The 27,227-nt window shown below is 41.7% G+C and overlaps 2 protein-coding genes across 8 annotated transcripts; both read left to right on the top strand.

Annotated features, from left to right (window-relative positions):
• The first annotated feature begins 3,963 nt into the window (after positions 1–3,963).
• atxn7l2a (ataxin 7-like 2a) lies at positions 3,964–19,195 on the top strand. 3 transcript variants are annotated; one of them, XM_019867657.1, is made up of 10 exons: positions 3,964–4,118; positions 5,198–5,266; positions 6,274–6,607; positions 8,350–8,600; positions 8,770–8,852; positions 9,781–9,992; positions 10,847–11,027; positions 12,073–12,194; positions 17,389–18,334; positions 18,873–19,195. In XM_019867657.1, the coding sequence occupies exons 1-10, from the start codon at positions 3,989–3,991 to the stop codon at positions 18,888–18,890; spliced, it is 2,346 nt and encodes a 781-aa protein (XP_019723216.1). In that variant the 5' UTR covers positions 3,964–3,988; the 3' UTR covers positions 18,891–19,195. The 3 variants fall into 3 exon arrangements, with proteins under 3 accessions (XP_019723216.1, XP_019723215.1, XP_019723217.1); XM_019867656.1 differs by having other exon boundaries at positions 8,347–8,600; XM_019867658.1 differs by lacking the exon at positions 3,964–4,118 and adding an exon at positions 4,226–4,322 and having other exon boundaries at positions 8,347–8,600.
• A 581-nt stretch (positions 19,196–19,776) lies between these two features.
• On the top strand, positions 19,777–25,581 carry cyb561d1 (cytochrome b561 family, member D1). 5 transcript variants are annotated; one of them, XM_019867631.1, is made up of 3 exons: positions 19,777–19,946; positions 23,177–23,214; positions 24,492–25,581. In XM_019867631.1, the coding sequence occupies exons 2-3, from the start codon at positions 23,203–23,205 to the stop codon at positions 24,996–24,998; spliced, it is 519 nt and encodes a 172-aa protein (XP_019723190.1). In that variant the 5' UTR covers positions 19,777–19,946; positions 23,177–23,202; the 3' UTR covers positions 24,999–25,581. The 5 variants fall into 5 exon arrangements, with proteins under 5 accessions (XP_019723190.1, XP_019723187.1, XP_019723189.1 ...); XM_019867628.1 differs by lacking the exon at positions 19,777–19,946 and adding an exon at positions 20,455–21,846 and having other exon boundaries at positions 24,558–25,581; XM_019867630.1 differs by lacking the exon at positions 19,777–19,946 and adding an exon at positions 20,461–21,822 and having other exon boundaries at positions 24,558–25,581.
• The last annotated feature ends 1,646 nt before the right edge of the window (positions 25,582–27,227 follow it).

Here is a 27,227-nt window from a genome sequence, read left to right as displayed (position 1 = left end):
GAAATGTGAAAAAATAACAAATAACCAAACCAGGGTTAAAGCACTCCCATTTTTTTAATTGATCGTACAATGTTAATTCCAGTGAAGTTGGGATGTTGTATTAAACATAAATACAAACAGAACACAAGAATTTGCAAATCATGTTCAACCTATATTTAATTGGATACCCTACAAAGACAAGATATGTAATGTTTAAACTGATAAACTTTGTTTTTAGCAAATAATCATTCATTTAGAATTGTATGGCTGTAACATGCTCTGAAAAAAGCTGGGACAGGGTCATCTTTGTTTACCTCTGTGTTACATCACTTGATCTTTTAACAGCATTCAAGAAACGTTTAGAAACGGAGGCCACTAATTACTAAGCTTTGTTGGGAATCCTATCCCATTCTTGCTTGATGTACAGCTTCAGCTGTTTAACTGTCTGGGGTCTCCGTTGTTGTGTTTTAACCTTCAAAATGCGCCACACATTTTCAATTGGAGACAGGTCTGGATTGCACACAGGTACCTGCACTCTTTTACTGAGAGGCCTCACTTTTGTAATGCGTGCAGAATGTTGTTTGACATTGTCTTGCTGAAATAAGCGGGGACCTCAATGAAAGACGTTGCTTGGATAGCAGCATGTATTTGTTCAAAACCTGTATGTACCTTCCAGCATTAATGGTGCCTTCACAGATGTGTAAGTTACCCATGCCATTGGCACGAAAACAGCCCCTGACCATCCCAGATGCTGATTTATGAATGTTGAGTCCATAATAGTCCAGATAGGTCTTTGTCTCTTTGGCCCGGAGAACATGACATCCACAATTTCTAAAATTAATTCGAATTTTGGACTCATCAGACCACAGAACACTTTTCCACTTTGCATCAGTCCATCTTAGATGAGCTCAAGCCCAGGGAAGCAGGTATTTTCTAAAAACAATAAAGTTTATCAGTTTATAGATTGAATGTGATTTGCTGATCATTTTATTCAGGGTTTTTTTTTTTTAATCTTTAACACAATGTCCCATCTTGGTTGAAATTGGATTTGTATTAATCACATTATGCAACATGAATGCATCTAAAACTAGAAATATATCATATTTTCTCATCTGAAACATCTTAATAAAAACCACACCCATTACACCTGATAAAACCTAATGTTGTGTTTCAGGAACAAGTTCCAGAAAGTAACCTACTTTATGTAAATTGCATCAAGATACTGTGCGGATTCCAAAGCCTACTGCTAAAATGGTTAAAAATACTCTATCCTAAAGGTTAGATTATGTTGAAATGTCTTTTTTTTATTTTTTTAATCAAGGAACAGGACCAGACTGGGCTGGTTACTAAAACTACTGACAGTGCTTTATTGCGTTTCTGAACTGCCTTCAGGGCTTTCAGAGCAGGGAGTGACAGCCAAGCTGCCAGCTCCACAACCCCACATTTTAGTGAATTGAAAAGACACGTCTGAATTACTGATAGCTACGGGTGCTGCTGTTTCACCGTTTTTTGTTTTTTTTGGTCAATGTCACTGTTAATTGCAGACACTATTTTGCCAAAGTCCACTACAGAGCTTCTTTGCCCTTCAGGTGATAATGTCTAACTAATAACATAGGAAAAAAAGAATGTTAAATCAGGACTTGGAATGGCAGTTTTCAGCTTGGATCAGGATCAAGCTCCGCTGTCTCCATGTTTACAGGACTGCAGTGGAATAATTTAGAGTTTAGTTGAACAGTTTTACATTTAATCTGTTCAACAACGTTAAGATTTGTCTTTTGCCATAACTTTTAATGACCTTATTTGTATGCAAACCGCTTATTATTTTTGCCATTGCAATGTTTTAAATTAGGTTTCTGTTTTCATTTCCATCTTCACATTAGGGAAAGATGTCCAATGCGCAGCTTATCTTTATTACTGTACTTTGGTGTTCAACATGTTTTGCAACTGCATATCTGTTTGCTTGAGTGAGTAACAAGTGGCATAATACGTTTATTGTATGTGATCCTGCTGTTTTCCACACTGGCTTCCAACAATCATTTTACCATCTAATACCGTATGTGAACCCTGCCACCACAACTACCGCTTGAGTGCCTTGTACCTAATTAGGGTTCATTTAATAAATTCATGCGTGGGTCTGTCATTCATATATATATATATATATATCTCTCTCTCTCTCTCTCCTCGGGTGGTGTCTGTCCCACATTTAGCTCGGGTCCTCTACCAGAGGCCAGGAAGCTTGAGAGTTCTGCGCAGTATCCTGGCTGTTCCCGGAACTGCGCTTTTCTGGACTGAGATGTCCGTTGTTGTTCCCAGGATCTGTTGCAACCACTCATCCAATTTGGGGGTCACTGCCCCGAGTGCTCTGACCACCCCAGGCACTACTGTCACCTTTACCTTCCAGGCTCTCTCCAGCTCCTCTCTGAGCCCTTGGTATTTCTCCAGTTTCTCGTGTTCCTTCTTTCTGATGTTTCAATCACTTCGGACCGCTACATCCACTACAACGGCTTTCCTCTGCCCTTTATCTATGATCACGATATCCGGTTGGTTCGCCATTACCATCTTGTCAGTCTGTATCTGGAAGTCCCACAGGATCTTCGCTCGGTCATTCTCCACCACCTTTGGAGGTGTTTCCCATTTTGACCTTGGGGTTTCCAGTCCATACTCCGCACAGATGTTTCGGTAGACTATGCCAGCCACCTGGTTATGGTGTTCCATGTAAGCTTTCCCTGCCAGCATCTTACACCCTGCAGTTGTGTTGGATCGTCTCAGGTACCTCTATGCACAACCTACACCTTGGGTCTTGTCTGGTGTGGTGTATCTGGGCCTCTATGGCTCTGATGCTCAGGGCCTACTCCTATGGGCCTAAACCACCTCATTGGGGAAAATACCCCAAATGTCACATTTCCCCAGAGGAGTCTGACTGTTAATTCAAGAGTTGAGTTATACACCACTGTTTGATTGACACCCATGTTTCAAGCATGGTTGAGACAAGATGCCTGTGCTTAACCACTTACATGGATTAGCACAGGCCAAGTTGTGTTCACATGTAGTAGCCCGTGACTTCTGTTCACCATGAAAGAACTCACACAGTCATTTGTTTAGTCAGAAACAGTAGTTAGTCCAGTGAAGGAAAAAGATTATTACTCAGATATCACATAACAATAACTGCCTTGTTTATTTTGAATCACCTAAACAAAAAAAGGTTTATGCATGTCATGGTTTATGTTCCACAGTCATGGAGTAAACAGGCGATTCTAGTAAGTCCTTGAAGGCCTAGTGTTGCTGTGATGTTTAATCCTTATGAAAATTTGTATATCTATGCATGTCTGTTGAAGAGACTTTAAATTCATTGTTCCCCATGCTTTGTAGAATATTAAAAATATAAAATACAGTGCTTCTTTTTTCTTTTGTACAGTGCTTCATTTTTATTTTTAGACCACCTCTCCCTATTTGAATCAGAGACCATCCAGCATCATGAAGTGAGTCCATGCTGACTGTTTGTTTTCAATGAGCGCTCAATATTTTCACCATTTTGAACAGGAATGGTGCATTTTACACTGAATTGGCCTTTGTATGCTAACATTTTAGATGGCTCACTGTGCTTGCTTGAGGAGTCTCTAGCTATGTGTGTGTTTCTTATCTTGATTTTGTGTTCTACTGAAGACACGACAGCCTTGAAGACTGAGGGAAGTGGCAGACGTAGGTATGTATAAGCAGATGTTGTTGGGTACTTTGGGCACCAAATTTTAAGACTCCATTGTCAGATGCACACAGCACTCAGCTCGGAACAGGAAGCATTCCAGTAACTTTTTTTTTTTTTATCTTCACAGAATCATAGAAGGCCGTGGCGTGTTATGTTAAAATCTCAAAGGAGAAATGCCCATGTAACATTTCTACACATTAACTGTCACTGGTTGTTTTACTTACGTATCCGAAAAAAACGCGCACGCGACAAGTTCCTAGCTTGTCGCGTGCGCGACTTATGACGTAAGCAGTTTGCCGCGCAGTGATGATGGCGGTGCGTGAACGCGCAGTGAAAGTAATGGCTGCTCTCGATCGGCGGGTGCCTAGCTTCGATGATTTCGTGGGTCAAAGTTGGACTGCTTGGACCGAGTGGTCCGGTGTGACAGCACCTGATGGTAAGAGAACGTAATGATGCCACATCTGGCTGCTACGAATCAGTTTCATAAAAAAACCCGAGGGTTTATTTTCGTGTAAACGTAGGGAAGAGCTAGCCATGTTACCCAAACAAAGACCCTGCCGGGTCCTAGCGCTGGATGGGTAACATGTTGCTCTACACTGGGTCCATCTGCATATGTTGTCAGGAAAAAAAAAGGACCGGGGTAAATAATATGGGTCCATTGTAGTTTGTATAATAGTGTTGGAGCTGTGTTAAAAGTCATGTAGCCTGTGTTTGTCGGATGTGGCCAAATTTGATGAACTGAGCCGGGCAGCGGTGACATCAGACCAGAATGAAGCTAGTATGGCAGGCTGTGCGTGCAACTTCTTGCCGTGAAAAGCTAGGCTAGGTTGCTAACAAGCCAGACAGAATTCGTTGACGGCAGGATAGTTAGTTAGCGTTAGCGTGCCAGCTAAGTGGCCGGGTGATTCTGAGCATAGACACCGGTGACAGAGGAGGAGTCTGATGCTGTTACCACCATGTAAACGATGGCCCAAGCTTTGCCATATTTAAACGCCACTCTTGGTTTTTTTCGCCTTATTCGAATACTTGACCCCGATTTCCTTTGCGAGTCCCGTCCACCGCCAATGTACTGACGTTGACTATGTTTGTGTGCCCGAGGCAGTCAACTGTGATAGTTCCTTTCCAAAATAGTTGGCTTTTTCCAGCTTTCAGTTTTTTTGCGCTCACCCATTGTTTGGTATCCATGCAGCTGCAAGTCTGCTCCCAACTCACAAATAAAGTCTGCCTAGACAGCTTCTGACCATTAATACACTTTCCTTACTTCTAACTACGCTAATACATTGAACTTGATGCTGCCACCACCACCTTAAATGTCCAAACAGTTTACCTATACAGCCGTTTGTTCAACATAGCTCAAGGGCCTTCTTAGCGTTCGTGCAAAACAATATTTTAGCTTTTAGTTCAACTCGCTTTCCAATAACCCACAGTGCAACTTCATATGAATGCCACACTTCTCGGAGATGGACAAGCATAATGAAAATGTTTGATTGTTTGTTTTAATGTATGCTGTTTTAGGAGCTGGTGTGGATGACTGCAATAAAAATGGCAAAAAGGCTGCAGAGGCAATGTCACTCAGCAGGGAGGGTAGGTCGAGCATCCGTTATGAACTTTTGAAAACAACCCATTGCTGGTATTTTTGTTTTCTGTCATGTTTTTATTGCAGCAGCTTTGTGACAAGATGCCTCTATTTATAATGTTGATGATAAGATTATCTGCAGTGTAGGTTTCTGTGATTCCCCACCTTCTGTATTTTAATTATATAATTATAATGCACATTCTTGACAAAATCTAGCAGTTCTGACCATACATGGTGTAATGAAAAACAGGCATTGGAAATTACATGGCACATGGTCACCACAGCATAAATCTACCTTCCAGTTAGATATCATCAAATGTATTTTGTATTCATGCACATACTCCCACAAAATTAATGTTGTGATACTTCACCATTGGTCAAATAGTCTGTTCCACGTCACTGGTCAAGCTTCACCTTGTTTTGATTTCACATAATTTTTCACATCAGAAAATATTTCTCAATCATGCTTTTAATTGTACTCTACAAAGGTAAAAATGAGTTAACCACTGTTCACATTGACATGTACAAACACTCTGTCTCGACCTAATTGAAATTGATCATGCATGCTTTTTAAATAAGAAAAACCTTTGGACTTAATGTGAGGTGGCAACTAGGTACACTGATGTCTCCCAACATGCTGATGTTTCTTGTGATATCACACATTACGTGCATTGCAAAAATTCTTGAGCCAAATAAAAAGACAAGCTCAATTAATTATTTCTATACTTTGAGAACTCACAAGCTCTGCTGAGCTCTCGCTTTATATTCTGTTCTACATGTACAAGTTCCTCCCCGGGACACAAACTTGCTAAATTATGCTGTGTGTTCCAACATATATTTCGCACAAAGGCATAAAGACACGAATTTATTCAATTTATTGAGGATAGAAAGCATGTATTTATTTTATGTAGTATTTTTAGTCATTATTTGAAGTCCTCATGGTAATCGTCTTTGATTAAATAGAAGCACATTTGCCATGTTTGTCACTGAACAGTCCTCTCGGTTCTTTTAACAGACATGTCAATCTTTGGTCTGTACCCTGGCTATGACGACTTCTACCTTGTGGTGTGTAGCCACTGTGGTCAAGTAGTGAAGCCACAGGCATTCGAGAAGCACTGCGAAAGGAGACATGGTCCTCTGGCCAAACTTTATGCCCGAATACGTTCTCCGGCTCCCCAACCCCAGCAGAGGACCCATCACAGCCATTCTCCTTCTCAGGGGACCAATTCCATTCCCGCTTCAGCATGGGATGGTCGAGGCCAAGGCAGCGGGTCAGTAAAACCGCCCCCACAAGCCCCTTCGACACCACCTCAGCACAGACCCCCCAAAAACACAAAGGAAGGAGTAAGGTAAGAATGGGGTGGGTTGTTCGGGGGTAATCAGTGATTTGATGTATTTGTATTACTGTACATTCAAATGCATGCTTGGGTTCATTCTTATGTTTAAAGGTGAAGTTCCGATTCAGTTCCACATTCACCTTATGGGCCTCATTGAGTGCAGCTTGGTCAAGTCCTTCCACAGTGACTAAAGCCCCATTTCCAGTTCCTGTTTTGGGTTTAGTCTGAACAGTTGGCTTTGTCGTTTAAAGAGCCTGCATCGTGCAGAATCAACTTTTTTCAGCTTTTACTCAGATTAAAATGCTAATTCCCCACCAAAAATACCCCCAGAGTTGGTGAGTCTGTCTCCCCTCATTCAGCCATTTCTGAGCATTCCTGTTCATACCTGCATTAGCTCCACCCAATCCAAGAAAACGACCGGGTCCTCAATCTTATACGTAGAAGATTGAGTGAGCCACACAAGCACCATCCCTGCAAACTGAACACACACCCATTTTCTCTGAGCAGGCAGTGGGAGGCCTGACGAGTATATCTCGGAAAGAGGCATTATTAGCGGCCACCTCAGGAAGAGCTAATAGGCTGGAGTACAGAGCACCTAATGTGACATGTTTTATCATGGAAGGAGAGAACTTTATGGACACTTTCAGTCAGTCATGTATGTGATGATGACAAACCCAAATAACAACAATGGTACCTGCACTTCATACACACATTTGAACAAAATAGATGTACAGTGGTACCTCTACTTCCGGATGTCTCTTCATACGAAATTTTCAAGTTACGAAATGCGTCAATGGGAAAATATTGTTGTTATGAAAGAAATTTCAAGATACGAAAGGTAAAAATACAGTATGGGCTGCTGTTCGCAGCTCCGAGTTTCCTGAATGCAACATACTGAAAGCTGCTCTGCCAATGGCTATTACCGAGCATCATCCTGGTGTCCCATTGGCTAAGAAGGACCTCTACCGGATGTGTCTATGTGTGCGGATAGATATGCGTGTATGCAGCATCCTCGTCATTCACCCCTCGGGCCATGAGGTGTTCTGATAGTTTTACGTAAATGTGAATCACCCAAAAAAGTGTTCACCCGTCGGGCGATCGCTCACTATGCTGATGTTTGCCTTGGACATTTTCGAAGGATTGTTAAAAGCCAACAAAAGCAAACGTCCTTGGATCAGTTCTTTACAAAACGGCAGGCAAAAATTACTTCGAAGAGAGAACATGGACAAAAGAGGTAAAAAAAAACTATGAGGACGCAGTTACGTTAAATGACCATCATTTTTATTCGTTACTCTAGTCCAGGGGTGTCGAACTCATTTTTGTCATGGGCCACATTTTAATTACCGTTTCCCTTGGAGGGCCGTTATGACTGAAACCATAAAAAGAAGTCAAGAAAAACTGTTCACTCCACTCTTGTTTAAGTTACTGTCAGGACGGGTTTGGTTACAAGAAAATGCTTACAATATCCTTCTTATTTATTACAGATCAGAATTTGAAATTTTGGTACAGATTTTAGCTAGCATCATGGAAGTTCACATGTTTGATTTGCTTTTGCGGGCCACGTAAAATGAGGTGGCAGGCCAGATCTGGCGGTTGATCCATAGCGCCGGTAACCATGTACAGTAGCCGTCCATGCAAATGAATTCAACCAGGAACACCCAAGTTACAGAGCATTTAACTTACCTGTGCAGCCCTACCCAGTTATTATTATGTACATAGAAATATTGTAATGCTCGGTTATCTCTCATTAGTAGACATTCCCCACTGGAAAAATCATCCCATGGCAGCCACACAGATTCATCAGTATTCAAGCAGCCGCCACCTCTGGAGCCTCCGATTAGCTCACCACCCTCAATCCTCAGAGACCCCCCATGGCCACACGGAGGCACCCCACCTGCTCGGCCTTCACCCACTGAAAGGTCCCCAACCCAAAGGAAGGATTCTTCTCCAGGCTCTGTGGTCCAAAGCCACCGTATTCCCAAGCCATATAACAAAGTGGCCTCCAGTAAGTGCAGGGGATCTTGGGGTCTTGTAAAAAAGTTCGATTTTGAAGGATATATTGTTATTTTCGAGTTTGTTTGTGTCAATATAACAATTGAATCGTATTTTATGATGAAATATGTTCATTGTTGCTTTGAATGTGACGTTAAACATGAATGGTTTTGTCTTCCCAGAAAGAGAGTGTGACTTGGACAAACACTGTGGTGTCCTCGATCCTGACAGGAAGAAAGTCTGCACTCGCCTCTTGACATGCAATGTAAGCTCCAAACCTTGATGCAGTCACTCATTTTTATTTTTAGTTTTTCCCTTCTGATTATCACCTAGTGTCTGTACCCCACATAAGAAAAGTTGTTTCATCTCAGACAACCCTCAAATGTATTGTTGGTAAAATGGTGGTGATTAATTCACAAGTTTTGTGTAAATTTATCCCCATCAAATGTTGAGATATTTGAATAAAAAAAGCTACAATAACCCATCCAGAGAGGTCGGATGGCTTCTAGCACAGCAAGGATAGTTCATCTGGAAATTGGTGTGTGTGAAGCCGGAAGTGCCTGTGAGGCCGCATCAGTCTAGTTCAGGGGTAGGGAACTCCAGTTCCTCGAGAGCCATATCCTGCCTGTTTTAGGTCCTTCCCTAATCCAACACACCTGATTCAATTGTTCAGGCCTTGACAGAGCTTGCTGATGAGTTGATCATTTGAATCAGGTGTGTTGGAGTAGGGAGGGACCTAAAACAGGCAGGATATGGCTCTCGAGGAACCGGAGTTCCCTACCCCTGGTCTAGTTGATAGGATGACCTGTTTAACAGGAAATGGAATGGGTGATTGGAGAGAGACACAGGAAATGATTCTAATTTTAAACCTGTTCTGAATGCATAAGGTCTTTTTCCTGTTTTTTTTTTGTTTTGTTTTTTTTTTTTACTTCTTCCTCAAAAGGAAACATAGGATTCAACAGTATACGTGAGCTATGCTTCTTGAGTTTGATGATATAGCTGTTCAAAACACAATGTCCAACACAATTTGTATTGGATTTTGTTTCCCCCCCCAATCTTTCTAAAATAAATTCTTAACCCTTTTTAGGGTAGTTATTTAAATACTTTGAAAACTTCAGTACAGGTTTTCTGAATATTAAATTGTAATTTAAAAAAATGTTAAAAAGTGACTTAGTACATATCCTCTTCTTCAGATCCATTCCATCCACCAGCGTAGGAAGGTGTTGGGTCGCAGTAAGAAGTTTGACCAGTTAGTGGCTGAACTCAAGACGAAGGTTCGTGAGAAGGGGGCACAATCGCTGGAGGGAGGTTCCTCTTCTGGACGGTCCCCCAGCCCAGAGGCACTCAGAGAACAAGATGGTGCTCCACACTGCCGGAGATTTTTGGCCAGCCTCCCTGCCTTCAGGTTAGCTTTGCTAAAACAAGCAAAGAATGCATTGTACTCGAGCTTGGCGCTAATTCAAGATCAATATGTATCGGGATAGGCACGTGATCAGTATCAATAGAAAATGCATTCGATAAAATGTTGGAGAGAAAAAAAAATCATCACGCCGACCCTGATTATTGAGAATGTTGAAGGCAGTGCGCGGGCAACCTTCTGCACATGCGCCACAGATAATGCAAGGGCCGCAAATAGTACAAATAATGGCACCATAGCTGACATCGACTGGAAGCCCAAGCCCAAGGATTTACTCTACTGACTATTTCGCTGAGGTTTCAATATGATTTTAAGCAACAACATTGCCAGACCAACAACCGGTGTCACCATGTTTGAATGAAACAGGTGTGGTACCTACATCACTCACATATATTTTTACCACAACCATCACTTTTTCATCGACAGGTACATATGAAATCATAAATATGGTGACGTATTGTTGTAAAAGACAAAATGTGTATTCTCCATGCTATTTTTCTAGCGCTTGGCGGTGGTGACAGACATCTGTGTTCCCGTGCTCGCTTAACACGCAAATGGATCTTTCAACTGTGTGAAAGCCTTGCGTTTTGATTGCCGATAAATCTGCGACATTGCCACGTCGTATAGTTGCGATTCAAAAGCAGTGGCCAAATCACTGCCACTTGTGAAATCTCAGAACCCCACACACAACTAGGGTTGCGGTAGCCCTATGGCATTGCCACTGTACATAACACATCTTTAGATAAGTCACATTTGCAAATAGTGGCCAAATGTTGTTGTTGGTTTTTGTTTGTTTTTTCAAATAAAAGCTGGTACTACATGAGCTCACCTTGTCGTTACAGTCGCTCCACGGCTAATTCAGAGGGCACCCCAGATAATGATGGGCAGTTGCAGGATGAGGGAAGCCTCAGAGTTCCATCCCCTCTTGTCCATGGAACAATTTCCAGTGATGAAAGTGAAACCGAAGGAGCAGAGGACCCTGTTGAGTTCCCATCTTCTGCTGCGCACCCAAGACCAATAGCAGTGAGCATTTGTTTTTTTAGATTAATGACGTTGAGAAAAGAAACCAAGGACTTCACATCAATGTATAGTATTGTTTTGCCTCATACAACTGTTTCATTTGTGTTCAGCCAATGTATTTCAAATCACATTATACACTATGATGCCAAAAGTATTGACTCCTGTGCCTTTAGTTCTGTATGAATATCAATGACACCACAGTCTTAATCAATATGGTCTAATTTTACAGTTTAGAATAGGTCAAAAATTCCCATAAACACACTCCTAAACCCTTTCTGAAATATTTCCCCAGAAAAGTTGAAGCTGTTGTGAGACACACACACACACACACACACACACACACACACACACACACACCAGCCCACCACACCCCTGTTTTTCAGGGAATATGCATACTGAATGTTTATCAGTTTTTTAAAGAATATTTGGGGTTTAAAAAAAAAAGAGAGAGAGACAGAGAGAAAATCAGGGTGGGGAAGGGGGTGTTGGGGCACTTCCCTCAGCTCTTTGCAGGCCGGCCTGATCCCTAGCCCACGTGAGTCGTGCGGGTCCTCTGTATAGTGTTTTTACGCATGCCAAAAATATGGACCTGCCCCCATAATTTGTTACTTGTATATTGCGTTGGACAGGGAAATTTTCCCATAGGGGAAAAAAGTACATTCTCTATTCTTGTCAAACAAGAACATACATAACAGTCCATTTTGACATTCGAGAATAATTTACGGTAAATAACAAAACAGTAAACTGATGACAAATTCATACATATTGATAACATAAAGAAAAACATTTTTTGAACAAAATCCAAGATAAGAAAAATCATCACACTGTCTTGAGTTTTTCAATCTTGTTTTTAGTGTAAAATACAGCTTGCCTGTGGTTAAAAGAGAAAATACCAGGACATATTACTCATGACTATCTTGAGTGATACGCTGTTGCTTGAAAATGTTTGGTTTATTTCAGTGTACATGTTGATTTTCAGAAGTAAAGACCAAAATTGTTGCTATGAAACGATGCCAATTTTACATAAATATGTATCTGCTCTCTCCAGATGTGTTCATTTGGTGGTATTGTGTTGGGCCATGGCATCTACACTTTTGACAGAAGGCTTCACCACCTGAGGTCGGCTTTTAGCAGCATGCTGGAGCAGCACATTAGCGCCCATCTTTGGAAGTAAGTTGGATCAATGTTAACTACTTTATATGTTTCCTATTTTCAGGACGGAATACATCGATATTTTTTTAGTATTTTTATTTGATTTTTGCCAATGATGGCCCAGTGATCCAGTGGTTAGCACGTCGACCTCACAGTGCAGAGATACCGGGTTCAATTCCAGCTCCGGCCTCCCTGTGTGGAGTTTGCATGTTCTCCTCGGGCCTGCGTGGGTTTTCTCCGGGTACTTCGGTTTCCTCCCACATTCCAAGAACATGCATGGCAGGCTGATTGAACACTCTAAATTGTGAGTGTGAGCGTGAATGGTTGTTTGTCCCTGTCTGCCCTGCGATTGGCTGGCAACCGGTTCAGGGTGTCCCCCGCCTACTGCCCAAAGACGGCTGGGATAGGCTCCGGCACCCCCTGCAACCCTTGTGAGGATAAAGCGGATCAGAAAATGAATCAATGAATGAATGAATGTTTTGCCAATGATAACTTCCGAGTGCTGGTGGCCAGTTCTGGATGTATGCCACCTCTCACCCCAAATCAGCAGGAAAAGGCTGCAGCTCACCCTCGACCTTAAAGAGAACGAGCGCGATAGAAAATGGTTAGATTTTGCAGATTGAGCTGCTTCATAGGAACTTCTTGTTGATCTAATACAGAATCTTGGGGTTTTCCTGCTGCCCGCTTAGTAGTTTGTTTTCCTGAAATGTCGGGCAATATAAATAATTGTCCTGCAATTTCAAAACATAATCCAATACTTCTTTCACATACTTTGACCCCTGCGGTTTAAATAGTGAAATGGCTAATTTATTCATTTTTACTCGCTAACAAACTTGATATTTTTCTTTATTTTCATCCCTTTGTCCTCGGTTCTGCACATTCCTGAGAACATAGAGGTGTCCTAATTGTCAAAGGGCTTGTCCCTACCATCACAAAGCAGCGATAGCGCTGAGGTTTAATATGCCCGTGAGCGAGCAAGATGCAACCTAACGTGAGACCAAGCCCTTTTTTGTGATGTCACGAAAACGAAAAAGAAAAAAAAACGCGTGGATATGGGCTGACCAGCTCCAATGTTTACTGTGTGTGTCCCAGAGAGACATACACCAAAATTTATTTGATTAATTTATGTTTTTTATTACGGTGACCAGCTGTGAATATCGCTGAGTGAATATGTGCGTTAACAGTAGCCAATCAGAGTCCAGCTTTTTCTTCTCTACTTTGGTTTGCAAGTTGAAGACGTAAACAAAAAGTAAAAGAAACAAGAAGGAAACAGTGTCTGAACCTGCAGTTAAATGCGCAGCGAGTGGACAGGAGAAAATCAGTGGCAAAAAGATGAGAACTGCTGAATATATGCATTCATATTTTTATATTTATATATACCGTATATGTAGCTCTCTATATATAGATATATAGATATATATATCTATATATCTATATATCTATATATATATATATGTATGTATGCATACATATATATATATGCTGTGTATATATATTGTGTGTGTGTGTGTGTGTGTGTACAGTTACATGAAAAAGTATGTGCACACTTTGGAATTACCTGGATTTCTGCATAAATTGGTCATAAAATATCTTCTGATCGTCACAAAAATAGGCAAAACACAGTCTGCTTCTACTACTACCACACCAAAAATTATGTTCTCGTTTTTTTATTTTTTATTTTTTTTAATTGAACACCATGTAAACATTCACAGTGCAGGATGAAAAAAGTATATGACCCCTGAGGCTAATGAGCTAATTGGAGTCAGAAGTCAGCAACCTAGAGTCCAATCAATGAAACGAGATTGAAGGTGTTGGGTAAAGCTGCTCTGTCCTATAAAAACACACCAGTTCGGAGTTTATTCTTAAAACGCATTGTCTGATGGAAACCATTCCTCGCACAAAAAAGCTTTCAGAAAGACCTTCAATTAAGGATCGTTGACATGCATAAAGCTGGAAAGAGTTAAAAGAGTATCTCTAAAAGCCTTGATGTGCGTCAATCCATGGTGAGACAAATTGTCTATGAATGGAGAAGGTTCAGCAGCGGCCGTCCTGTGAAGATAACTGCAGGAGCACAGCGCAGAATGCTCAGAGAATTGAAGAAGAATCCTAGAGTCAAGTCGAATACAACTTTATTGTCAAATGCGCTGTATGTGCAACATACAGCAAGATGAAATTTCCTCCCTCTCAACCAGACAACAAGACAACTAGAGGAGCCGCTGCAGGTGCCTGCGCCGCCATCATAAGAACAGTTAACATAAAATGACAAAATAATACAACACAACACATAAGACACAGACAGTCGTGCAATCCCAACCACTTTTCCTAAAAACACTTTATTTGAAGCAGTTATAGATGAAAGCTAAGTTTGTCAAGCTCAGAGTGTCAGCTAAAGACTTCCAAAAATCTCAAGAATGGAGTTCATGGGGGAGGACACCACGGAGGAAGCCACTGCTGTCCCAAAAAACATTGCTGTACATTTGAAGTTAGCAAAAGATCACCTAGATGTTCCACAGCATTACTGGCAAAATATTCTGTGCACAGATGAAACCAAAGTTTAGTTGTTTGGAAGGAACGCACAACACTGTGTCGAGAAAAAATGGGCACAGGACACCAACATCAAAACCTCATCCCAACTGTCAAGTATGGTGGATTGGGCATCATGGTTTGGGGATTCTTTGCGAACTCGGGGCTTCGACAGATTGCTATCATTAAAGGAAAAATGAATCCCCAAGTTTAGCAAGACATTTTGCAGAAGAACTTAGGTCCATCTGTCCACCAAATGAAGCTCACCAGAAGATGGTTGATGAAACAGGACAATGGACCCAAAGCACAGAAGTAAATCAACAACAGCATGGCTTCAACAGAAGAAAATACGCCTTCTCGAGTGGCCCAATCAGAGTCCTGGCCCCAACATTGCTGAACTGATACAGTTGTGGAAAGAATAATGGCCCAAAATCCCTCCTGACCATTGTGCAGGTCTGATATGCAACGACAGGAAACGTTTGGTTGAGGTTATTGCTGCCAGAGGAGGGTCAACCAGTTATTAAATTCAGGGGTTCACATACTTTTTCTTGTCTGTGTGTGTGTGTGTGTGTGTGTGTGCGTGCGTGCGTGCGCGTGTGTACGTGTGTACCCACAAAAAGGTTAGATATTTGGCCTTTAGGTGAACTTTCAGGATGTGCCTAAAAAGCATTCAAACCTTTACAGGTGAACAAAATGTGACCTTATCCAAGCTTTTGAATGCACCTATCCTACTGTTCAATGTTTCGGTACTTTTTGCACAAGTTGCTTTTCTCTAATGAGGAGCTTAATGGTGAAAATTCACAAGAGGTGTTTGATCCGTGAATCGACCAATAAATGTCCTGGTTTGATTAGAGCCGGTGTTTTAAACAGTCGTCCTCATCATGCTGTTCACATTTTGACATCATCAGACCACGACGACACCTAACAGTGGATCAACAGTACCTTGCCATTGTGATGCTTCAAACAGAACATTCTCAGACGAAGTGGCCACTGAGCTTAGTGTCACAGACCATCATCAGTTGCAACAGAGAGACAGAGGGACTGGAAGAGTCACAGAAAGATGTAGAAGTGGACATACTTTGATCACATGTCATGCTGATGACAGCAACATTGTCAACAGTGCCCTGAGAAACCGGATGATGAATGCCACTCATCTCCAGGCACGGTTCAGGAAGGTGAGAGGCACCCAAGTGTGATGTCAGACCGTTCGAAACCATTTCCATCAGTGTGGTCTGCGTGATAGATGACCTGCAAGGGTACCTGACCACACCACCAGGCATAGGTGTCATTGTCTTACATGGACCAGGGAGCATTTAAGATGGATGAGGAACCAGTGGGCCTCACTGCTGTTCTCTCATGAAAGTCAATTCACGTTGAGCAAGAATTATTGCTGCCAACCAAGTTGGAGACGTCAAGGAGAGCGCGATGCATCAGCCACTGTTGTCACCAGATGAGCTTTTGTTGGTGGCGGTGTTACAGTGTGGGCACATGTGCCCATTTGGTTCAGAACTGCCTGACACTTTGTGAATGGTACAGTGACAAGGCCATACTACCTGAATAACATGATTGATCCAGTGATTGTGCCCCTACATGAACAACACGGGCCAAATTTCATTATCATGGACAACAATGGTCCAGCTCATCGAGATTGCATCATCAGGGAACGGTTGTTGGAGACTGGTGTACCCCTGAAATGGAATGGCCTGCACTTTCTCCAGACCCGAATCCTATTGAAAACCTGTGAGATCAGTTGAGTCGCCGTGTAGAGGCTCGATACTCTGCACCCCAGAACCTCAATGACCTCAGCTGCCCTTCAAGAAGAGTGGGATGCGGTGCCTCAGCAGATAATAAGTCGACTTGTGAACAGCATGTCATTATCAAGATGTAATTGATGCGCAGGGCAAATGACAAGTTGAGACATTAATTTTTTTTTTTTTGCGGTGTACCCAACATTGTTAACTTTTGTTTCAATGAATTTTTTAAGATGAAGAAATCACCAGTGCATCTTTTTGCCAAAATGTCCTACTTTCATGATATATCACTGTCGCGTGAACTTTTCACATTTTCCATAAATTTCACCTGGAAGCCAGATATCTCTAACTTTTTGGGAGTAGTGTGTATGTACACTGAATACATATTTCCGAATCATTCAAAATATTTGGAGTAACAGTGTTGATCATTTTTTTAATTTTAAGAGAATCCCATTTTAAACACAAAGTGGTGATGGTCATAGTTGAGCAGTAACACTCTTGTGCTCCTCAATTACGCGTTCAAGTTGATGGGTGCAAGTGTATAGTATCCCCCAGTTATCCAAAGTGCTGTGTTGCCTTGCCCGTTTGGGCCCTTGTTCCACACTTTGAGCCCGCATTCATGGGTCCTTAGCCAAAGCGTATTACTCACAATTACGGATTTGACCAGATTAGCAGGGAAATGAGTAACATTTTCTTATGTTTTTTTCCTTTTAATCAGAGATGCCAGTAAACAAAAAATGAACCTATCTCAAAAACCTGACGTGCTAGAAAAAAAATAGACACTTTTAAAATCTGTGTAAAAAATATATATATTGGGGCACACAAAACTGTCTCTCACTGGAATTTGCTGTTGACCAATTTATTCATCCATATTTGGAAAATTGTTCTCACGTTCACTGAGAAAGTAATTAAAAGCTTATTATATTCTTTTAACTCAGGAAAATACCTCAAGCTACCAACCACCAGTGTCCAGCTCCCTCAGCCAAGATTGTTCCCTCGTCGTCTCCCACCTCAATAAGCTGTGCATCCTCCACTAAAGTACGATCGGCTGGTCATATGAAGGCCTCCCTCAAAACTGTGTCGTCGTGCTCTTCTTCCAGTCGTGGGCCGGGGAGACACTCAGCAACCATACCATCAGAGAACACCGGGCGCAGTGGTGGTGACATAGGAGGCAGTCACGTGCCGTCTCCAGGTAATACTGTGGGCATGCATCACGCAGGTCTGGGACGGCCCAAGAACCCAGTCGGGCGTCCCAGCAAGCAGATGCTGAGATTGCGAGAAGACGCGGCGACGGCTGCTGCCGTCCGCAAACGAAAAGCCCCGTCCCAGGAAGGGGAGCATTCAGGCCCTAACAGGAACTGCATTTCCTTACAAGACCGGGGCCGCCCGCCCTCCATAGCCTCTTCCCACTTTGCCACCCCGAAAGCGCCCATTCTCTCACCTCTTTCCCACGGACAGACCAATGGCACGCTCTCACCAGGGAGCAAACCCCGCCCACAGCCCTCTCCAACAGAATCACACTCACCGGCTGCAAAGACAGTCTGGACCTACAGACGAACTCATCCTACGTTGGCTCATTCATCACTCACAGAGACTTCTTCCAGTAACAATTCCTACTGTCGGAATACTGTCGGGGACTCAGGACTGCTTGGGCAGGGCAGTGGGCGGGCATTCGAGCACCAGGGTTTGATCAAAAAACGTAAAGGGGTTGGCCTTGAGGAGCACTCGCCCTCAGCACACCGCCTGCTCCCCTCCTCCTCCTCTTCGTCTTCCTCCTCATCCACTCCTGACTCCTCTTCTCCTCGCTCAAACTTTTACCCATGGAAGGACAGTAAGAGTGGAGGCCTGGCTGGGGGCATGGAGAAGAAGCTGGCCACCCAAAAGGTAAATAAGCTGTCGACAGATCTTATCGTGTGAATATGGTGCAATCATCAAAACAACACCCATATCACTTTTGTATGATCCATAGCATAACAAATCATGTCATGTTTTTCCAATATCATTCCAATACATTGCGTTTGTGTGGACTGTTGTAAATTTAAATTGGGTTTGGCGCACTCTAGCGTTCAAATTGGAAATACAATATAGATCATTCCAAATTCAAATTGGAGGAATTCTTCCTGTGGGTGTGGGTGTGGGTTGGTTGCGTGGGTGGGTGCGCGCGCGCACACACATCCATTATATATATATATATATATAATCTGTATGTATATGTACATACAATATATATGTGTGTGAAGGCTGCATTATTTTTTTTTTTGACGAAGTTATGCTTTTCATATCGTAACATGACGATGATGTCTTGGCAATTTTCATATCACCGGCATCATTACATCCCTACACATGTGAAATTCGGAACACTACTATTGTCGTCAAAGTGATCGGAATTAATTTTTTTTTAATTGTTTTTCTTGCCCCACAGCCAAAACTGCACCATTAATTGTGCCTGCCTTCAAGTCACAAGAGGGAGCCAGCTTGACTTGATCCAAGACTTGGGCAACAGGATTGTGCATGTGCACTTGCGCACTTTGTACATGTGAGCTGGTGCTGTACGCATCCTTTGACGGGAATAGACTTGAGTCTCAATGTGTCTTTGCTATCATCTGAATGAACGTCTAAGGGTGAAGGGGTAAAAGATTTTAAATGGATGGCTGTGGACTTCAAATACCTCAAGATCATCCGCTGCTGCTAATTTAAATATGTTGGTTTATTAAAGAAAAAAATTAAACGTCTCTTTTACACGTTTTTTGACTAATAATTTTCTCCCCCCCTAAAGAAGAAAGTGCCAAATCAAATGCAGTACTGCAAAACAACAGTTACACTGCTGTTTAAGCGTTTAGCGTTTATTTCTCATACTTTATTTGAAGTCAGCTCACATTTTCAAAATTTGTCACGATGCAAAGACGAGCATCTCTCCAACAGATAGTGTACAGATCAGTGGTTCTTAACCTTGTTTGAGGTAGTGAACCCAACCAGTTCATATGCACATTCACTGAACTTTTCATTCGTGAAAAACAAAGACTTTTTCAAATTCAAGACATAAAAAATGGATTTAACAGAAAAAAAGTAAATAAAATTTCAAGACACAAATTTTTTTTTTAATTTTAGGACGTGCTATCACGACAGTCACACGTTGATGACGAAGCAAACTAAATTTCCCACAGCACTGATTGGACAAGCAATGTAATGTGATCATCTGCAGCCAGCGATGGCCAAGTGGGCGTGTAATAACGAATTGACATGTTGAGTCGGGTGTGTCTTAACCTCCATGGCAGAGGCTCCGTCGAACCCCTGACACCAATTCACAGAAGCCCTACAGTTCGAGCACTGGTACAGACGTTGCAATTTCTGTTCTGCTACATCAGGTCTTGAGACCACAATCCTTTTGTTGCTGTAGTTTTAAGTCCAAATCCTAACAGATGTTCGACTGCCCCCCTAAAGCAAGTGGCTCTGTGCTGTTATGCTCATGCGCTGATCTCATGAATTTGTGACAGTGGTAAGTGTTCCAGCAGGTCTTTGGAATTAATACCGTATTTCATCATGTCAAAGTTTTGACTTACATCTTTACTAATATTAATGTAGTTGAAAATTATCTCAGGAAACCAAGATGCTGCGCTGATACCATTATAGACATTTACAGGGGGGATAGTTATCTTGTAGCCGTTTCTGTAGTTCTCTCTCTCTCTCTCTCTCTCTCTCTCTCTCTCTCTATATATATATATATTATAATCACTTAAATGATGCTAGTTGTCATCCAAATTTTACTAAAAGTCAATATGGTCTTCACGCTTCTGGCTTCTCATTGTTTTAAAAAAAAAAGGATTTTGATAAATTATGTGAGTACAGAGTGACTTTTGTGTGTGCGTGAGAACATTTTCATTAACTGGAGTACAGATGGGTACAATACAACTTTCAGTAAGATTTATGCATCTGCTCATTTCTATTAATACAAAATCAAATAAAAATAAAATGATTCTTAAAAGTAAATTAAACATGCTGAACCTCAATAATAAAATCAACTATCCAGCTGCCCTTCTGTCTTGACGTACATTAATCACTTCAATAAAGAAAAACATACCTAAACCTCATATAAGTTACAAGTGAAGCTAATCAGAGTGGTTGCCATATTTTATCAAACCTTGAGAGTTTATCAGAGAGAATGAATCTTATCCTTTCCAGGTGAGGTGTGTTCGTATGGTTTTTGAGACGGTGTGTCCTTTTTTCCAGTGCATCAGAAGCTGTTTCTTTGCTAAGAGGAGACCGTAAGACATAAAACACAGTTCTGCATGACTCAAATTCACAATACCATCAGGCAATCCAAAAATAATTGCCAAAGGTTCAGGTCTCGACTGAAGTTGAAGGATTTCAGACATTGTTTCAACATTTTCTGCATTTGGAGAGCATCTATGGACATGAACAACACAGTCTAAAATATTGAACGTTTATTGCACCTGCTTAAATGACGCAAAAAAAAAAAAACCTTGAGAGTTAAGAATAAAAATGTTATTTGGGGAGGTGGGGTAGTGCCAAATAGGTCCCTGTGACGCATATTAAGTTTTTGTCTTTCATGGCATTTCCCCCTTTTACTTCTACAATTTTACTTTAGAAAGAAGCTTTCAGTTGATAGTTCAACGTCTATTAAAATTAGAACACCTCTCGCCCAAATCAGCTCGGATAGGCTCCAGTTCACCAAAGCAGTAACCATTGCATATCTATAGATGGCGCTAATGCGCTATTAGAGTTTGCAAACAACCGTTCAACAAAAAGAACAAACCTCGTCGAGGCAAAAAAGCAGGAAGTGAATTCTTCTCTGCCGTCATTAGCTAAATAGGTTTGAGATGTACTGCTTGTTCATACTTTTTCCCCACTTATACCGAAGCCTGGATACTCTTTTCACTGGCCGCGAAACATGTGACGTGTTATTTATAAAGACACAAGAAGAAGTTTCTCTGGCTGCGAATTTGACTCAAGGCTTACCCTCCCGGTCACGGGCTTCGAACACATTTTAACGGAAGTCATTCGACAATTTGGGAGAGTATTGCTATTTGGAATACGTAATTCACTACAGCCCGACTCTTTAAATAAAAGCAGTGATCTTGTGTTGGGTTCGGGGCCTCCCCCTAGTGATTGCAATGTAAATGGAGCTCTTGCCGTGCTCAAAGCGTTTTCAGTCAGTTTTGACCGTCGGGCGGGAGCCGGAGCAGGTGTCGGCGAAATGCGGTCCGACGTCGAGTACAGCCCGGTGGGAGAGGGGCTGGGGATGCGGGACTTTTGGCTTTACGCTTGGATGCGGAGGGCGGCGGTGATAGCGGCTCATGTCACTGGCGTCAGCCTGACCATCATCATCGCCGTGCTGTCAAGACCCGGAACCAGTGAGTGGACCTCAACACGGTTCAGTCAATGACAGTCAATCCGGTTTTCCCAAATGCTACCCAAACGAAACGGAATGATAGCAGTCGTGTTTAAAATAATCCCCTATGTTTTCCATGTTATTGCTGGTCTGGTTTTATTACCTGTGTTCTACCTGTATGCACTTTAGATCTTGTTTAATGGCTTTGCAATCGGGTCTAAAGTCTCTAAGGAGTCATTGAAATGAGCATTTCTTTGTCCGATTACAGTTCCATTCAGGTGAACACGAAATGATTTGCTCCCCAGCCAAATTTTGAGTTAAAGTGATCATAGTTTATTTTTTGTCTTTTAACTGGTGAAACACAAGGAAGGAGCATCAACATGTTAAGAAGCATTATACGTGAATTCTACTGTCCGTTCCTTTTCAAGAAAATATGTGACCCTGTCATACCAACAAGGCGTCTTTTCCAGGGTCTTAACTGTGGTGAGAAAAGTCAGTCTGCGAACACAAGCAACTACAATAAGACACGCCAGAAATAAAATATTAATCTGTCCCTCGTAGTTTTCAACAAAGAGAGTGTCACTAAGATGATTAGAAGAAGTGTCCAATTCAACTCAGAACAGAATGAGAATTGAAAAATGCTCCCACGGATGCCTACATCAAAAGATCGGTGATTGGCTCATTTCGCTGTCAGTCAAAAAGAGATTCCGCCTCAGACAGATCATCCAATCATTATGCATAAACGCCCACTGTCCATAGACTCCCAGAGACGCTGAGCGTCCGATGGGCGGGACAAAAAGAGCATTTATCCAATGACTCGTCTCGTTTCAATGCATTGGGACAACTTACTCCGAACTCTCGAGACGCCCAACATCCGAGCTGTAGATGCTCAGCGTCCACACGGTTTAAAGCGCAGTGAAGCTGCGGGAATGAATGAGAAGAGGGTCGCGTCGTAACTAGTAATAAAAAGCTGATTCGGAACAAAAGTTGAGCGCGTTTTAGCGCATATGTAGTCAATGACATGTACACACAATTGTACACACATATATTTGGTAACTTATCTTTTGACATTTTAGGGTAAGCTGAGCTTCCCTTGCAGTTTTAAAGCAATCCCCTCTGATTATATGTCATGAAGATTTAACAATTTTAACGTATTCAACATTGCATTCAACAGACTATTTGAAAGATGAGTAAAGCAGAATTACAGGACATGGTTATCGCGAACGGCAAAAATCAGTCATATTCCTCTCTGACAATGAAAATAAAAGAAATGACCAAACATATACTTAATGATATCCTAATATGGTTGCTTGCAATCGAAACAAGGACACAATCACCACTATAATTAATTGTAAACACTACTCTCTGTCTTTCAGGTCTCTTTTCTTGGCATCCCTTATGTATGGCACTAGCGGTAAGTTCATGGTATACAGACTTAATAATACTGACAACACACACATTCTCTCATACAAGATATGATGTTTATCTTTGGTAGATTCATTTTTGGAGACAGGAAACTCTGACGTTAGCATAAGACAATCAACCATCACTGTCAACGGGAAAATGTAAATTGCTGCAAATCACATACTTGAAAAATGCCCAATATGAGTGAGCTATTTCTGCTGGGATAAAGTCGGCAAAGAAAGCTAGAAGGGGAATATTTTTAGAAGTGGATATTTTTATATCCACTTCTTTTTATATATTTGAATATAAATAGAAGTGGATATTTTTTTTTTTTTGTTATGTAGTCAGATGAGGGCAACAATGGTGTTTTTTTTTTTAATTCATTCGAAAAACAGTATATAAACAGCATCGTGTAGTTAAAATACAGAAAAAAGTTGTCCAGTTTGATATGACTTTTCCTGTCAGCGCTCAGCATAGGTTTGGCCCTGCAGTCTTTGTTTCCATCTTGCGCTCCACTCTGAATAATAGATCAGGTGTTAACCTACTGACTTTGTTGAATTAGCGATGCAATATTATGTTACAAAGTGACTTAGACTAATAGGTCGAGCGTCTATAAATACAGTTGAGTTGAGTATACATTACAGTGCAATGAATTCACGTCCTGTTTTGCTTTTGAGTTGAAACTTCCTACTAACAGGTGGGAAGTCCGACCCATGACAGAAATGTCCTGCAATCCTCCACCTGTTCGCTTTTTTCTGCAGCGCTGCAAGAATACTGTAGTCCCAAAATGTTGTTTCAAACGCAATATATAAATCAAAATATCGTGTTCACACTCGTAGGGGCGTATAGAACATATTGTGAATATTTCTCTTTTTTACTTGACGTCTCCCGAAAACATGATAAAAATGTCTCCACCCTTTGCATCTCATAAATAGAAGAGGAACTAGTATGCATACCCTTGCATTTTAACAAATGTTGATATTTTCCACTGCCGTAACGTTTCGAAAAGCTAGAAGAGGTGTGCCACACTGCATGTTTTCGATGTGTCGCTCCTTCAACACACCTGATTGAAATGATCAGAATCATTTTCCGGCTTCTTCACCGCTTGCTGATCATTTGAATCAGGTGTGTTGCAAGAGGGACACATCAAAAACAGGCAGGATGGTGACCTTCGAGGACCCGAGCTGGACAAGGCCGGAGCTTTTAAAAGTGTCGAAATGTGGTTTGGTCAAAAGTGGATGAATCCTGCATTTGACTAATTCCTCCCTTTGCTCCTCCTTCTCTTAGTATTGCTTGTGTATGACAGAAGGCATCCTCATCTTCTCACCCGAATTGTCCCTCTTCTGCTTCAAGTCCCGGAAGTGGAAAGTCCGCCTGCACTGGTTCTGTCAGACTCTGGCCCTGATCGTTGCAGCGACGGGCCTCGGCTTCATCGTGGCCAGCAAGAATCTGTCCGAGAGTCGCCACCTGGCCACCTGGCACAGCCGCCTTGGCATCTGCACCTTGGCCGCCTCCGCGCTTCAAGCCGCGTGCGGCGTCTGCGTCATCTACCCCAAGCTGCTGTGTCTCTCCACGCCCCCGCCCAGGTTGAAGCTATACCACGGCACATGCGGCCTGGTGGTCTACCTGCTGGCCACATTGACAATAATGGCGGCGATGCTCTCTGACTGGTATCAGGCCATGGTCAAGGGGCCGGTGTGGTGGGCCATCTTCTTGCTGCCAGTCTTTCCTGCTCTGGTGGTGATGAACCAGATAACTAATGGTTACTTGCCTCGTAAGAAGATCAGCAGCTAAGGCGGAAAAACTTGAGTGATTTGTATTCACAAGAGCCTGATGGATGTGATCAGTCATGAAAGCAGCTGCAGGAGGGATCAGCTCTGTGACTGGTCCACGATGTAGACTGCCACTCATCCTCATTTAGCAGGGATAGACTGGTCGTGACCGGGAGGTGTTTCAAAAATGGGTGGCCTCCACATTGAAGATTTAATCAACAATACATTCCAATTTTACATTCAAATAACTGCTGTTGTGTGTATTATTGTTTTTGAGAGGTTTTTTTTAGAGTGTGTGAGGATGTAAACAACCCCCCCCCACCCCAAATCATAGACTTCTTTTTCAGCATTTATTTTTGTATCGTTTATTTCCATTGTGCTTGAATTAACATTTAGGTTGAACACATGCCATTTTCAACTTTAAGTGAGTTAAAGAAATGACCCCAATGACAGCGACAAAACTACAAAGTGACAGCATTGCTTATTGGCATTTCACATTGAATTTTTCTTCGGCTGTGTTATGCGACTGCTGCATACAAAACCAATTCTAATGAAGTTTGGACATTATTTTAAACATAAATAAAAACAATACAATGACTTGCAAATCATGTTCAATTGAATAAATGACAAAGACAAGATTGTTAATAGCGTCCGTTGTTGTGTTTTACGCTTCATAATGTGTCTCACATTTTCAATGGAAGACAGGTCTGGACTGCAGGCAGGCCAGTCTCGTAACGGCACTTTTTTACTACGAAGCCACGCTGTTGCAACCCATGTAAAATGTGATTTGGTGTTGTCTTGCTGAAATAAGCGGGGGTGTCCATGAAAAAGACGTTTGGATGGCAGCCTATGTTTCTCCAAAACCTGTACGTATTTCAGCGTTAATGGTGCCTTTACAGATGTGAAAGTTACACATGCCAGTGGCACTAACACAGCCCCATACAATCACAGATGCTGTCTTTTGAACTTTGTGACCATAACAGTCCGGATGGTTTTTTCATCTTTGGTCCGGAGGACACAAGTCGAGAATTTCTCAAAACAATTTGAAATGTGCTAAACTGCGATTCTTGAATATATTTTAGCATGATGACATTCATCTTGTCTACTTATGGCGAAACTAGGTTTAACCCTTTCATGCACCTTGTAACCTGATATGGTAAGCTCTCAGTCCTATATAGAAAACAAGACTTATTTACTACATGCGGGAAAAGAAAAAAATCAGACATCTTCAAAGTACGAGTCCAGATCTTATGACATCTCGGCCGAATCCTGCGATGCATTTGTGTTGGCTGGAGCTGCTGTCCACTGTAGTAACCACTGTCCCTCAAAGTGTTAGGGTTTTTTTCCAGACATTTTTTTGGCCCTCTCATAGGACTTAATTGGCATAAATTAGGTGTTCATCAGTGCAAACAAAACCAGTAGCAGTTGGCATGGAGAATGGAGTCTGTTGATAGATTATTCAAAAAAAAAATCATCTCAGGTGTTCCAGAGAATTTATTACCTTGCACAAAGAAATGTTCTGAAACAAAAGACATGGTTGAAAAAAAAGGGCTATTGCTAAACACAAATTATTTACAAAACATGAATCCACCTTATTCCTGAGGGTTTTCATGGGGAACCGATTGAGCAACTGCCGGGAAGAGACTTCTGTTATGATCATAAGCCACCACTGCATTGAAAAATATCTTGCACGGCTTGGGAACTTGTTGCACTGTTGCCGGTTGGACAAACAAGCAGAAGTTGAATCTGTGACTACAAGAGCCATGTTTTGAACTGATTTCAGTTTTATGACAGTGAGCTGCGTGAAGCCTGTTGACATTCTATGTGGAAGACCCTTTTGACTTCAAGCCATATTGACTAACCTCAGTTATACCGTATTGGCCCGAATATAAGATGGCCCTGATTATAAGACGACCACCTCTTTTTCAAGATTCAAGTTTGAAAAAAGACTTTTTGACACCAAATTAATTTTTATACAGAAAATAATTACAGTACATCTGAAACAAATGATTATCACAATATATTTGAGAGAAAAAGCATGTTGTTTTGCCTCATTCAAATCTTAATATCTGAAGATTTAAATATGTAAACTAAAGTGCAATCACATTCGTAACTGAATGGCTTCTGGTTTTTGAAAAGTAAATTACATCATAACTTCTCCTCAGCTGCCGGTTAACCTGGCCGATCTTTGACCCACTTTTCTCCAGATCGTCACTACATTTCTCCATTTTCTGTTATCTCTTCTATTATT

Source organism: Hippocampus comes, unplaced genomic scaffold (genome assembly GCF_001891065.2).
Source record: "Hippocampus comes isolate QL1 unplaced genomic scaffold, H_comes_QL1_v1.1 scaffold84, whole genome shotgun sequence".
Lineage (NCBI taxonomy): Eukaryota > Metazoa > Chordata > Actinopteri > Syngnathiformes > Syngnathidae > Hippocampus > Hippocampus comes.
The sequence above is the reverse complement of the archived record's forward strand: the minus strand, read 5'-3'. Positions and strand labels throughout refer to the sequence as shown.